This window comes from Carassius gibelio, chromosome A2, assembly GCF_023724105.1.
Source record: "Carassius gibelio isolate Cgi1373 ecotype wild population from Czech Republic chromosome A2, carGib1.2-hapl.c, whole genome shotgun sequence".
NCBI lineage: Eukaryota > Metazoa > Chordata > Actinopteri > Cypriniformes > Cyprinidae > Carassius > Carassius gibelio.
Window position 1 is genome coordinate 24,851,483 of NC_068372.1, and position 15,446 is coordinate 24,866,928.

At 35.6% G+C, this 15,446-nt stretch overlaps 2 protein-coding genes across 3 annotated transcripts in view; one reads left to right on the top strand and one right to left on the bottom strand.

Moving 5' to 3' along the window:
* The window catches only part of LOC127934313 (apolipoprotein M), a 72,263-nt gene extending 57,909 nt beyond the window's left edge, over positions 1–14,354 (bottom strand). The window contains exons 1-7 of one of the 2 annotated variants that reach the window (XM_052531606.1): positions 14,186–14,354; positions 13,944–14,083; positions 13,640–13,713; positions 12,250–12,357; positions 11,920–12,018; positions 11,783–11,821; positions 11,566–11,693 (exon numbers count right to left, since the gene is read on the bottom strand). In XM_052531606.1, the coding sequence (XP_052387566.1) occupies positions 11,793–11,821; positions 11,920–12,018; positions 12,250–12,357; positions 13,640–13,713; positions 13,944–14,083; positions 14,186–14,311 (576 nt within the window). In that variant the 5' untranslated portion in view covers positions 14,312–14,354 and the 3' untranslated portion in view covers positions 11,566–11,693; positions 11,783–11,792. Of the gene's footprint in view, positions 1–11,565; positions 11,694–11,780; positions 11,822–11,919; positions 12,019–12,249; positions 12,358–13,639; positions 13,714–13,943; positions 14,084–14,185 lie in introns of those variants that run through there. The other variant, XM_052531615.1, reaches the window with a different exon arrangement.
* On the top strand, positions 4,238–11,004 carry LOC127934303 (transmembrane protein 71). The gene is made up of 10 exons (XM_052531594.1): positions 4,238–4,347; positions 6,691–6,741; positions 6,840–6,888; positions 7,019–7,228; positions 7,672–7,862; positions 7,940–8,122; positions 8,235–8,301; positions 8,439–8,497; positions 9,003–9,052; positions 9,146–11,004. The coding sequence occupies exons 2-10, from the start codon at positions 6,711–6,713 to the stop codon at positions 9,167–9,169; spliced, it is 864 nt and encodes a 287-aa protein (XP_052387554.1). The 5' UTR covers positions 4,238–4,347; positions 6,691–6,710; the 3' UTR covers positions 9,170–11,004.
* Positions 14,355–15,446: the final 1,092 nt, after the last annotated feature.

The window sequence follows — 15,446 nt, forward strand, 5'->3', positions numbered from 1 at the left end:
ATTACAATATGATAAATAATAAAGGATTTAACAGTACAATCAATGGAAGAAAAAAAGATGTTCCCGAGATTGCTGTTTTGAAGTGTACTTCTTTCATTTTAGGTAACAAGGGAAATAGTGTCAACTTTTGAAAACCTCTGAGATTAAATATTGCTTTTAACAGGAAGAAGAAAATATTCATTTGTAATAAGTGATGCCATATCATATTATATTGTTATGTTATGTTATGTTATGTTATTACAGTAACTTTTCTTCTCCGCTCCAGCGTTTCTGCACTGAGATTTTCATAATACCCGAAGCACTATGTTCAGCTTCCAAACTCTCATATTTGGATTAACAAAGGAAGTAAAAGTCAAAATTTACCAAGTGTGCACAAATATAAAAGGAATTTGTTATTATTTCCAGGAGGTCGGAGTAATTATATACATACATATAAAACAAGAGGATAGCAAGGAAAAGTAAGCTGAAGTAAAATAAAAACTTAAAGTTATATACATCTCGATGGAGTAAGCAGAAGACTCACGCACAGATGTGCTCGATGTACTGGATAAATAACTGTTTAAATATGAATATATATTTAATATTATAATGATAATACAGTATGCCATAAAAGACAAATCAAAACAATACATTGTTTATGGAGTAAGCAAAAAAAGTTGCTTCTTTGTAATTATTATTTTTAATAACTATAAAACTACTTTGTGAAAAAAACTGTATTCTTCAAATGTGATACCTTACTTTTACTTTCAATATTGTTCTACATCAAAAGCAAATATATGTAAAAAAAAAAAAAAAAAGTGTATATTTTGATATATTCTAACTGAAATCTAGAATATCATAATATAAATGTTTGCTTAAATCGCCCACCTCTTATTCACATAATAAATTGAATGAAGGCATGACAGTGAATCACAAACATAGATTCACAGATGAATGTTCATCTTCAGCAGGAGGATGAGGAGGATGAAGAAGAGGAATTTCTCAAATTATCAGCCCACATTCTGAGGAAACGGTTTGTTGAGTCTGTGTTCGGCCTAAAAACAACTTTTTGTGTTTTTGTTGAATGACAAATCCTAACTGGGGTTCCAAATTATTAATAGTAACCCCATGAACCCTCTACAAATTTACAACTTGTAACTGACACATGCAGGCAATAAAATCAGAACCACTGTTACAGGTTTGTATCTATATATATATATATATATATATATATATATATATATATATATATATATATATATATATATATATATATTATACGGCAGGGCTCTCAAGTCTCACGCATTGGGCGTGAGACTCACGCATTTCAACCCGTTCACACGCTCACACGCCACACCTTGTATTTCTCACGCAGAGACATTACGAGGACAACGCCCACCAAGTTGCGGCGCTATTTTTTTAAACAGTGAAACAGGTAACGTAGAGGAATCAAGTGAGTTCCCCGAAGGCCCTGACACGCACCTGCTAATCGAATAAAAAAAATATAGCTACCGATCAGCCAATCAGAAAATAGCATTGCTGTATCCGGGTAAGATTTTTACAGGCTCGTGTGCAACACAGATCCAGACGCTCGCTGAAGTAGGTAACGTTACGGTTACAGACTTGTCAAGACAATGACACAGATTTTCACTATATGTTTTTTTTTATCAATATATTAATTTAACATTTTTTAAAAACAGTCTAAGATATGTTTTGGTCTGATGGTTATTATGACCCCGACACGCACGCAATTTTGGCCATTATACGTGGTCGGCCGTAGCTTTTGTGCCTATTATTAGCCCACTATTATTTTTTTATTGCCAAAGTTACACGTTGAAGAGGATGCGGGGCTACTCTGACAGTTTTATATAAGAGACTTCTATAATAGGCCTATCCATAATACTTGTATGGCAGTATCCATAATAGTTTAAAAAAAAAAAAATTTTTCTTTCCTTTTATTTTTACTGCACCTCATCCTGGTCCCCATTTTCAAAACGTTTTGCCTAGGCTATTTCATTATATTTTATCCAATGTATAATATTGATTATTGCATTCGTCTATTTCAAAGATGTCAGGGAAGAGGCAAAGGAGCAATCTTTCATGCTTTGTTCTAAAAGATCTGGGCCCGTATTCATAAAGAATCTTAATGCAAAAAGTAGTTCCTAGTGACAAAATTCTAAGAAAATTCTTAGAAATGTGGGCGTTTACTTTTAAAATTAAAGAAAAAAATCCTGGTAAAGAAAAAATTAATTCAGAAAGCATCTTATCCCTTAAAAGAGGTCTTAAGGTAAAATTTGTTATGAGCACAGACGAGGACTTTTAAGAGGCTTAAGAGTTTCTTTAGCAGAGGAGAAAATGGCAGAAAGATGAAGAGGCAGAAGAAATGTGTTGCAGACAATGGATGACAATGAGTTAATAAGACGGTATAGATTATATAATAATTTAATATAATATAATTTAATATATAAATTAAAGTAATCACTACATTACGATATTTGGCAACTGGGAACATGCAACAATGCAATAGTGATGATTTGGGTCTGTCACAATCTTCTGTAAGCAGTGATCACACAAACAATTACAGCACTTTCAGAACATCTTATTGTGTCACAGTTCATTTAGTTTCCACTGGAGATTCCCACCTTGCAGGCTCTAAAAACTGCATTTATGAATATAGCAGGCTTATAGGTGAACACAAGCAGGGGGAATGAACCGTTAATAGTTTGTCCTATACGCTCCCATGTCTGCTTCTTGTCCCTTGCTGTGTCTGAATTTTCCTTTAAGAATGGCCTTGTGTTCATCCACTAACTGGGCTAACAGTAAACACTGTTCCTCTGTCCAGATTGGCTTTCTCGCTCTTCTTGGCTTTGATTCCATGTTTGATACATTAAAACCAACACTCAAACCGCCACTTACATAGGACGGCAATCACTGTAATTGGAAAGAGTGGAACAATTTTTATCATTCTAAGCCAATCAAATACCTTATAGGAAATTAAAAGCATGGTAAATAAAAAAATAGAATTCATATACACACATATAATGTGTGTGTGTGTGTGTGTGTGTGTGTGAGAGAGAGAGAGAGAGAGAGAGAGAACGGTCAAATAGGAAAAATTACGCATGTAAATTTAAAGTGAGGATTAGAATAGACCCTATACTTAAAATCACTCTTTTTTTTCCTTCTTGGACAACCAGCCAATCAGAGTCTTCAAAAGATTGTGTCATACATAGCAACCGGTTCAACCCCGCCTCCTCACTAAGATAAACGTTTTTGTCTTTTCCTTACTCAGAGTTGCTCTCAGATCGGTCCCGAATCGCTTTTAAGCTAAGACTCCTACGTAAAAGTTTTTAAGCTAAATTAAGAGTTTTCTGAGAGGATTCTTAGAATCTTTATGAATGCGGGCCCAGCTCCCTAAAAAGGTGGCTAGGTCAGAGGAGGAGGCTGTGGAGAATACAGTAGGGGAGGGAGTTAGGGTGCCAGTAGAGGATGGGTGCATGGAAGAGACTGTGGAGGACCATAGAGGAAACAGTGGAGAACCCACTGGAAACAGGGAAAAAGAGAGGGTTATGTAGAGCAGCCACCTGTAGGTGTTCCTTTAAGAAGGAGTGGTCAACCCGATCGCCATTCATCACAATGGGAACCACCAGCTCTTTTTACTGGTGCTTAGTCTGCAGACAAGATAACTCCTGTGTCCATCAAGGTGTGAGGGACATAAGCAGGGAGGATTTCTAAAATAGCTGCATTAGTGTTAGTGCTTGCTCATTCAAATACCTATGCTGAGAGGGTTTTCTCCATGGTGGGATTAAACAAGACCAAAACCAGGAACAGTTTAGCACTTGATGGAACTGTGAAAAATGGCTGGCCTGGAACCACAGTGATTCAAATGGGAGCCACCAACCCCTGGCCTCAAAACCAGCTACCAACACCTACTATAAACAGCACTGACCATTTTTTCTCTCTCTCTCTCTCACACACACACACAAATAAATGCTGAATTAAATAAATATTATTTTATTTGTAAGAATATGTGTCATTTATGAGATCAGACACCCGTCCCCATCAAACCCCTGCCGACATCGCGACCGCGGGCAAAATCTCACTCTGAACTCAGTTCAAAACTTGAGAGCCCTGATTATACGTCAATGGCTATCGCGTTTGCATCACAGGTGCAGTACTGTATTCTGAGATGTTTGGTTTTGAACAGCGCCCTCTCTCTCTCTTTCTCTCTCCCTCTCTCTCTCTCTTTCTCTCTCCCTCTCTCTCTCTCTCTCTCTCTCTTTCTCTTGCAGTAGGCGTGGTTCTTCACGCATGCCAGTGTTTGTAGGTAAGCGGACAGACTTGATCAGCACTGCATTCTCCGCGGTTTAGGTGAGTTGTTTTTCTCTAGTTTATGTATCTTGGTATTTTCATATGTTCTGCACAGTAGATGCAGAGCACATTCAGCGTTAAAGAATGCGGAGAAGAAGAAACCGGATGTTAGTATCACATTACGCTTCGGCATAATCACCTATATTATCTTTATACACTGTGAGATTTTAGATTTATTAAATTGTGCGATTATCTTATGTTATACAAACTCACAGCTTTATATGTGAGTGAATGTTTTTCGCGCATCACGTAACGTTAGCTGCTCTGTTTCAGGCCGCGCAACAAAGACTTGAGGAGCGTCGCGTCTGATCCGTTTTTATACAGTCTGAACGCAGAATTAAACTAACACACTTAAGAGCATGAAAATAATGAGGACGCCAGATTTCTTATAAATATCTCTCAAGTATTTATTTTGAGTAAAATAAAATAAATTATTCTGATATCTAATTTAAAGTAATCTAGTATTGTTATTATCACGTCAAATTATTTATGAAGATAGACTGTTAGGTAGAAAATTTTATTTATAAATAAAAACTACAAAGTAGACCGAAATACGTTAAGATTGTTTGGAACTGAAATCAAAGAAACAGATCAATTTTAGAAAACATAAAACCACTAAATGAACTAAACAGACATTACAGCATCAATCGTTAATAACAGTATTAACATAAATATAGTGTTTGCACATTTGTACAATATGCTGCAAAATATTCTCTTCAGCCATATATGGGTTAGATCATAATCACAATTTCTTATTAAATTTAATAGATGAATTATTAAATAGTAATTGCCAGTAGAAGTAAATAGTTAATTTATATTTTGAGCTCTGTTTGTGTGTCGCAATGCATGTGTGGTTTTGTGGTTTTTCTGTAATGAGCTTTGATATTGCAGCTACTCATTTCACTGACACTCTGATGCAATATCAGCATCTCATCATGCTTTGTTTCCCTTGTTTCTACAGGAAATGAGTATGAGGGTTTTAGTGACTTTCTGTTCAAACACAAGCAATAAGTTGCAGAAGTGTGTCATGTGATCACTCTGGGAACAGATTTTTAAGACAAACAAATGAGCTGCTTTGTGTGTGTGCGGGAGAGAGAGAGAGCATGTGTTATTGTCCTTCCTCACTCTTTGCCTTTAGTCGCCACTGCTTTTCTGCTGGCAGCTGCAGCGCACGCATGCACACCACTCTGTTTAGCCAATCAGTTTATATCCAGCCAGGAAGTGGTTAACAGGAAGTACAGTAACTGGTCCCCACCTACTTTGCCAGCATCATCCCCATTTCGATCATCATGGCTTCCTTTTCCCCCTCCCCATCCCACTCCCTTTACATCCTGTCAGACACCCCTCCCCATTTTTTTATTAGATGATTCATTTTATTTCATGAAATACATTTATTTTTGAACATTTTATCTATTTTGCACAAATATTAACATGGAAAAAAAGTAAGGATATAGTAATTTAGAAGATATATAATATATAAATAGTATAAATAATAGCCTTTCCTCTCATTTGGCCTCATTTCTTTAGAAATCCATTGTAGAAAAGAATGCCTGTAATTCCATTTCCATATAATCTATATTGCATATTTAATTTTTAACCATTTTATTTTCCTTTTTCTTTTTTTCTTTTATTTAGAATAATGTATAATTGTACATTATATTCAAGACTTCAAACAGATATTATTTAAAGAAGTACACTTACATAGTTATATATTTTATTATACTTATACACTTGTTTTTCATTAATGGTTCTTTAGCTGTATAGCAGAAAAAAAAATATGGATCTGTGAATATCATTAATTTGGCCCTGCTTACAGAGAGCTTTATGATTTTGTGTGACCGACCTTATGTTATTGACAGACATTTTCATTCTTTACAATGTTCTTTCATCATTACTTGTTTATAATTATGTCAGTATATAATTATTTATATTCATTTGATTTTTATTTGATCTTTATTTATTCATTTGCACAACCTTAATGTGGTATGTGAATATATAAATAAATAATTGCAATAGTTCATAAAAAATTCAGATGAGTAGTACACATTTGTAGATCATATGCAATCATTATTACAGGTTTATAAAAATATATCAGTAGCTATATGATCATTTATATTTACATTTATTTTTTAGTTATATCTTATCTCTGTTGTATGTTTTTTTTTTGCACAACCTTAATTTTTGCACAAAGAATTATTCAGTAAAATCTATGTAAATTCATTTGATGTAAAAATCTTTTGAAAAAGTTCAAAAATTGTTTCACATTAGCAATACACTTTTGATATATTGTGTACTATTAATTTCTTTGGGCTGAATGTTATTAATGTGTTGTTATTATTACAGGTTTAGCAGCAGCGTGAGCCATGTCTTTCTTCTTCAAAGGAGCGGTTACAAGTATGTATGGCCTCATATCGCGTCTCTCTCTCTCATTCTTCTTCTATCTTGTGCACACTTTCTTTGATAAGACTCACCTGACCTGATGTTTGTCATAGGTTCTCCGGTTAAGACCAGGAGGCAGGAGGCTGAATATATTTGTCACAGGTACAGGCATGTAGACAAACATCAGCAATTATAGACTTTTCTTTGTTATTTTCTTTAAGAATATGTTTAGTGCTTATTTATGCATCTGTAAAAAATGTGTGTGTGCATTAATGCTGTTTCTCTCTTTCAGTCTTGACGTTTCGCACTTTTCTGACTCCTCCTTTGAATGTTTCTCCACCAATCCGCTGACAGGCTCCGTGTGCGCATGCCGCCGAAGCCCCCGCCTACTAGCCAATGGTTATTACGTTATAACAGAGGACAGTTTTACCACAGATGACGAGGGTAATGTCACCCTGACTCCCTCACACACCAGCGTCTCATACAAAGAGAATCTTGTACGGTGAGATTTATCACAGTGTTTGTTGATGTGTGTGAACAACATTGAGTATGAATGAATTCAGTCCTATCTCATTCAAGGTGTGCTGTATACTAAACACTACAGATTATACAATAGTGCCTGTTAAACATATTCTATGTTATGACTATATTATATTTACAATATATTGTAGGCATATTAACTGCCTCAGCTTGATAAAAAAAAAAGGTAATCATATTTTTATTTTATTTTAATTAAATACATTTTTAGCACTTCTAGAACAAATGTATTTTAATCTTAAGTATTTTACACAACTTTTGCCTATACAAAATGCTTCTTATAACCAATGGCTTTTTAATGGTGCAAAAAGGAATGTCATGAATCTCAATGCCTGTGTCACCCAGGATTAAAATGCAACTTTAAATCTGATAAATAATGAACCCTTTTTGTATGTGTATGCTTATTAGTATATTCAGACGAAAGCGTCGAGCCAAAAGATCACTGGCCAGTCTTATTAGTGATGTGAGTCAATCATGCCAATCCTGGCTGGAAGAAAGAGTATTTAGAAGATCTGTCCCCATCACCCCACTCCAGACATCCTCATGGGAAGAGTTGGACAACAGCTATGAGACAAACACACCCATCAGCTTCACCTATGGTTAGAAGGCTTCTAGTTTTATTTTAAATCATTGCTACAGCTGTTCAGTTTTTTTGAAAATGTGTGTTTCTTTATAGATCCAACAGATCCTGTTTCCCCCCCTGATAAAGTGCCTCAGACTCAGCTAGAAGAGGAGGAGACTCCATATGAGTCATGCTCCGCCTATGAACAATTCAACCAATCAGTGAGCGGCCTCCTGGATGTTCCTCCCCCATCCATGTGTCAGCTCAATAGTTATAGCTCATCCAGCAAGACATCAGGTGAGAAAGAGCAATGAAAGAGCTACAGCTTCAGTCCTTGCCTGCTATGAGCTTTTGATGAATATGGAAAAATAGAAACCGCTGGAAACTATTTTGATTATGTTTGTTTCAGAAACTGTGCTTATGAAAGTCCTTCTCCTCATCCTTACATTGTGCCTCTGCATTGCCATCTCGTCCGGGTAATGAAAATGTGTGTCTGTGTGTGTGTGTGTGTGTTTGAGAGATAAAGAGAGAGAGAGAGAGAGAGAAAGAGAAGCTGTATCTGAAATTGCGGAGCTTCACTTCTAATAGATTAATGACATCATAATCCTCACAGGTGGCTGCTGGGAGGTGTTTCTGCAGCAGTGGCATTCATGGTTCTGCTTTCATCTATATGTGAGTAAACAAATAAATTAAAATAGCAAGCTTAGTCACTATTATGTTTACATAATCTGAAATATTATCAATGAAAAATATACATTAATTAAAAATGAAGCTTGGGACTTTTTGGAAATTCTATTCATACACATTTGATTGGTGAGTTCATAGAATGAAACAGGTGTTTATGGGAAATATACTGAAATGTTATTATATATTTTAAAGTTATAAAGATTTATTTAATTTGATAAATAAATTGCTCCAATGAATTGTGCACAATAAGACACGTATTGTATATGAATGTTATATGTGTGTGTGTGTGCGCGCATGTGTGTTTTCATGTTGATTTCTTGATCAGTATCAAGATTTATTACTGTTGTGTATCAAGTTTGTTAAATAACATAATAGGAATACACTCCCATGAACCAATTACATTTAGGGTGAGCAGTCAATAGTTATATTATAAACCTAACTTCACTACTAATTTATGGGTAAAATATTGTAAAATCATTCTCTCCCTTAGGTATGTCTAAACCTGGAACCGCAGTGCGCTGGAGGAGAGCAAAGACTGAGGTGAGAACCTGGGTACAGATTAAGTTTCTGTATGCAGAGACAAAAATGGGACTAAATAATGAATTTAACATCCATATTGTGTGTCTTTATCAGGACATCACCTCCAGAAACGAGTGAGGAGGAACCACACACACACACTTACACACATCTGTGTGAAGTCTGTCCAGAGGAGGCCAGAGGAAGTCAGTTTGTGGACACACATCCTGCATCAGCATTAAATATTAGTAATAGATCAGTTCTTGTAGTGGTGTTTCCACTGATCAGCTAAAGAGTTCTGAATATAACGATTACTGAAGAGTTATTGAACCAGACGGCAGATGACTGTCACAGGAAATTTTACATGCTAAGAAAAGCATACATTTTTTTAAACAGATGGACATATCAATGCAGAATGTAAATGTTTAAGAATTTGATCAGTTCTCCTAAATGAAAGACTGGATTGCATTATGAGGGATTCTGGGAGTCAGTGGAGATGCCCTGCATGACAGCGCATAGAAGTGAAATGTGTCAGTCGTGTTTGTAAAGGAATCAGCTTGGCTTGGTTAGACTCTTCAACATGGTGACCAGGGCATTATGGGTTATTGCCCAGCTTGTTTAGTCAGATTATCAGATTATAAAAAAATAAAGATTACTGCAAACCCTAGCTTAATATAATAATATCATGGCTTTGCAGGAAATCTTTAACTTTTGAGAAGTTGTAGCAAAAGAAATGCCAGTTTAGCTTTGCACAGATGCCTCATATTTGTCAAGTGCCTTTGTTATATGAAACAAGAGGATTGTTATTGCCATTTGCAAGGGTTAAAGTCACACATCCATGCTGTGTGATTTAAGAGGGCTGAAATTTTAAGCACAGAGTGCTGCTAAAAGAAGCGCAATAATTCAATTTATTATAAAAACCTTGCACTAAAAATAGCATTTAAAGCTCTTGTTTCACAAGGACTTAAGACATTTAAACCTTGTTTGCAGAGAATTAGTGCTGCTAAAGAACATGTACTCGATATACTGTATAATAGGTATATAATTTTGTCACAAGGCAACTGCTCTCAGAAAAAGTTAAGCTTAAATGTAAGTAAAAAGCAGTGTCTGTACTCTGTACAACCAAAATGAATGAATTTATATCCTCTAAAGAGAATTTCTAGTTTTCTGATATTTTTATTAGGATGATGAAAACTTTTCTACAAAGATTCAAAGTTTGTAGACAGTGGAGTTTTCTTTAAGGCAGCTCTGTTTTGAAGAGAACGACGACATTCATGAGGAAACAAAAGCAAAGCAAGGATAACATGAAGTGTTTCAAATAGTGGCATCTCAGTTTTAGAGGTTTATAACTAGAAATCTGAACACAAACATGTTTGAGACCAAGCCAAGGTGAACGAGTGAATTATTAAAATGCATTTATCTTAGCAAATAGCTATCTAATGTGTTTATATGAACCGTATTTTGTACTTTGGTGTTTACTGTAAATGTTTTTGTAGAGCCCATGAGAAGAGCCCACTGAAACAAGAATGAATAATGCTCTATAAAATAGTCAGTATTTACTGTAAAATGTTTTGTAGAATATGTATCATTATTTGTGGGCAAGCACAGAAATTTTAAAGGAGAGGAAGCTGAATGGATTTAAGCTGTTTCTTGCAAAACCGTAGTATTAAAGGGCTGATGACGCCACCTATTGGTTAAGTTAATTATAAGTAATTCTAAGTTATGTATTATTCCACTGCATGTGAAAGTTATATGTGAGATGTGGTTCATGTATATACACTGTTAAATATAATCTTAAAAGGAAGTGCATTTATGTAATTTGCACAAACATCATTTGAGGGTAAGAAAGTAATACATGAGTGATAGGCTTTAAAACAAATGTGTATTTTAAGGTTATTAGTTTTACAGTGTATTTTGAAGAAAGAAAATGTATAAATTGTCCATTTTCACCAATAAAGCATTATAATATAATATAATAGTTTTTGTTTATTGCTTCAATCAAACACATTCTCCTTTAGCCAGGATGCTCTTTAATATTAGTTGTTTTTAAAATTCTTACTTGATCAGAATCACTGCGGTTGATTGTTGTTGCTAATGTACACGTATTTTTTGGACTATTCATTTAGAACCAAGAACCAAGAGAAAACATTACCGTCTCCAGCCGCGAGAGGGCGCTCTATGCTGCTCATTGATAGACTACAGGGGCACTGAGCAGCATTAGAGCGCCCTCTCGCGGCTGGAGACGGTAATGTTTTCTCTTGGTTCATTTCTTTTGGTTCATGTCAGATTAATTTTGATAAATAAGTCGCACCTGACTATAAGTCGCAGAACCAGCCAAACTATAAAAAAAGTGTGACTTAAAGTCCGGAAAATACGGTAATTAACATTTAATGTTATGGGCCTGCATTGATTGGTGGACTGAATTTACACATTTGTTCCAGATATCTCCATATCTGTGAGATATCTGAATTCAGCATCTCAGGAACATGATAATGATATTAATACCAGTAATCAAAGTTCAACTCACAAAACAAATAGTTTTATTGAAGTATTGATTTTATTTAATCAGTCAGTCACTAAACCCAAAACAGTGAATCCTAATTTCTATCAATTCAGTAATTTATTGTAGATCTGCAGTGTGTAGATCTCTGCATCTGCCCGTGACCTTTAGGAGTGAGAAATGATGCAATATAAACTATAAAAACAATGTCATTTTCAGTTTAAACGGTGTAGAAACGCAGTGTTTGCACTTACCACCTGTGTCTTAAGCAGCCTCATCAAGTTTGCAATAACCTAAAATAAATGATACAGATATCATAAACACGTTTTACATATCCCGTGGAATTGCAGTCACAGTCTCTGAGCAAGATTCAAATGCATCAAAGACAAACCTTTTTTCAGAGGTGCCTTTATTACATCGTCCATTAAAACACACTCCATTTTTGACTCAAATTCCTGTATCACTTCATCTGGTGTTACTTCATTACGAGCTGCGATGGGGGACAGAAATACATTCATTCATTATGTATATAAGTCTGCTGTGTAACTAGATCACTTTGCATTGGTGACTTTACATGCGGCACGCATACAGTATTAGAGATTTACTTTAAGTTTCAGGGTGGGTGCACATTGAATTAAATCTTTTCATTGCTGTCCAGTTTAACATGCTGCTCTGATCATGTAGGTGAAAGAATACAGTGATCAAACATACTGATACTGACCAAACAGCAGAGCACTGGCTTCCTCGTTTTCATCCACAAGAAATATTATGATGCATGAAGGGCAGTTTACAAACTTGCCATCCCAGATCAGCACAAAAGCATCGAAATCTGCATACACAGTGATACATTTTAAAAAGCAAATGAAATCACAAGAAATCTTTTTTTTTTTTAATAATAATAACTTGATTCTCTGAAGAAGGCTTGCTGTCGAAACGTCTGATTGTTGTTTCCTCTGTTGCAATATTAAATTAAATTGAAAGTGATTAAAGGGTTAGTTCACCCAAAAATCTAAATTATGTTATTAATAACTCACCCTGGTGTCGTTCCAAACCCGTAAGACATCCGTTTATCTTCGGAACACAGTTTATGATATTGTAGATTTAGTCTGAGAGCTCTCATTCCCTCCATTGAAGCTGTGTGTACGGTCTACTGTCCATGTCCAGAAAGGTAAGAAAAACATAATCAAAGTAGTCCATGTGACATCAGAGGGTCAGTTAGAATTTTTTGAAGCATCGAAAATACATTTTGGTCCAAAAATAGCAAAAACTACGACTTTATTCATCATTGTCTTCTTTTCCGTGTCTGTTGTGAGAGAGTTCAAAACAAAGCAGTTTGTGATATCCGGTTCGCGAACGAATCACTAGTAGTGTAGTGTTTGAGTAAATGAATTACTCTGGGATATTGGTTTGTTTGAACTCGGTGGGAGTGTCAGCCACATTAAAAAAGTTAACAGCTTAAGTCATTTGTGGATTAATGCGTATTAGAGATGCGAACCGTTTAAAACGATTCGGTTCGATTTGGTGAACTGGTTCAAAAAGATCCGGTTACATCGAACGATTCGTTCGCGAACCAGATATCCAGACTGATTTGTTTTAAACTCTCTCTCACAACAGACACGGAAGAGAAGACAATGCTGAATCAAGTCATAGTTTTTGCTATTTTTGGACCACAATGTATTTTCGATGCTTCAAAAAATTCCAACGGACCCTCTGATGTCACATGGACTACTTTGATGATGTTTTTCTCACCTTTCTGGACATGGACAGTAGACCGTACACACAGTTTCAATGGAGGGACTGAGAGCTCTCGGACTAAATCTAAAATATCTTAAATTGTGTTCCAAAGATAAACGGAGGTCTTACGGGTTTGGAACGACATGAGGGTGAGTTATTAATGACATAATTTAGATTTTTGGGTGAACTATCCCTTTAAGAAGGTTAAGCGAGAGCAGATCTCTTACAAAAAATAATAATAACTAAAAATAATGATAAAGATTATTAATTTAATAATAATAATATTGCTTGATATTAACCCATTATAAAGTGTAAAGCATGGATAGTCATTGCTGAATTACTGTTTGAGACTCATCAGATTGTACATCGGTTCCTACCGGTTCTAAACAGGAAAGGTTCTGTCACAGATGAAATATAGTAGCTCCAAGTGTTCTTCTGGCACTTATCTCCACTGTGATAAACAAAAAGATTTTATATTCTTGAAAACCTCACATATAGTATATAACAGTCAAATGTCTCTGTGTGTGAACTTGTTTTTACTACTTTATCAAAAGACTGCACAAAGATCGATAGACTTTGTGGGGTTCTTAAATCAGACATATTTATTGTATATAGCTCTTTTTACTATCTTTTTTGGTACATTAGGTATAATCTAGTGTGTGTGTGCAGTTTTCCACTCACACACGATAGCCTTCGGTCGCTGTCAGGGTGCCATTAGTGCCTTTCTGAATGTGAAGAACAGAGCTGTCGGTGGTCTTGAAGGACTTAAGATCATCTTCATCCCAGGCAGCTGCTGCCACAAAGTGCCAAGTGCCCATATACTGAACATGAAAAAAATGTTTTAAGTAAATTATTGGAATAAGAAAACACACACACATATGATCTAAAGGCTTTGGGGAAAAAAGGCTTTTCAAGCCTCTTACCACATCAGTTGAAATAACATCATTGGAGAGAGGAGCTGGAGGAAGACATGGCACCATGACTTGTATCCCAGTGTAAAGCAGGCCCATTACCGAGCCCACAACACCCCATAATGTGTTCATAAGCATGGCTGCATCAATGAGACTGACTGCTTTGACAGAGATGCTTTAATACAGTGCTCAAAGGGACTTTCACCCTGGTTTGTTAGCCTTTTTCTGTTTGTTAGTTAGTCTGGTAATATTGTGTTTGTCAGGGCAATGTGCAAGTACACCAGAAAACATCTGACCTTGTCCTGGACAACTATGTCTACCCACGCAACCATGCATATATACATTGAAAGCCAATCAAATGGAAGATAATGTGAAACTATGGTTTAGTCTTTGCAATGTCTCACAAATACATTTTGATGGTAATAAAACAACATCAACAGAATGCACAGGATAGAAATATCACAAAAGAGATCATTAACTGTCTCTCCTAGACAGAAATTCGATTTAAAAGAAAGGAAATAAAGACTTCTGCTTTCTATTTTTCATTCAGTATGTTCATTGTGACCTTTGGAGCACTGGCTGCATTGCTCTTCATTGCAAAATGCAGCCTTGCCACGGTCTCAATAGTTATTCAATGTCCTCTTATTAACAGTGTGTTGAAAAATGTTCCCTACATATCTCTGTGGGAACTGTAAATAAGTTTGTGGAAATAATATTTGCTAAATTATTTAAAAATGAATTTTGATGGGTGTCTGCCACAGGAAGATTAAAAAAAATCTACAGTGGTAATAAAAACTATCGATGTCAAGTGTTTGTTGTTGTTGTTATTATTATTATTATTAATTCCTGAGGATGTAGGAGTAGAATGCCACGTGTCGCCTATTTTGTCAGGCCCCGAGCCAGCTATGAGGACACCGAGGTCAAACTGTGGTCAGACTGTTGCCAGTGGACGAGTAATAAAAAGCTGCTGTACTATCACTTTTGTTAAATTTACCAATCAGACATGCTAAAACAATTATGAGCAAGAAGGTGGACAGAAGTGTTTGAGCCAGACTTTAAAGGATTCTGGAGGTCTCTGTACAAACCTCCTATTGAGAAATGTACAGCAAACCAAACTTATTCATGGTATCATAGCTATGAACAGACCTGAATCCAGCAGTGGGTAAGGAATATCCTTTTTAGGGGATTAAAGAGCCAGTCGATTGTTATAGATTAGTAAAGTAAGATAAGTATTTTATTCAGTATTTTATTGGTGGTCCCAAATATTTCATGA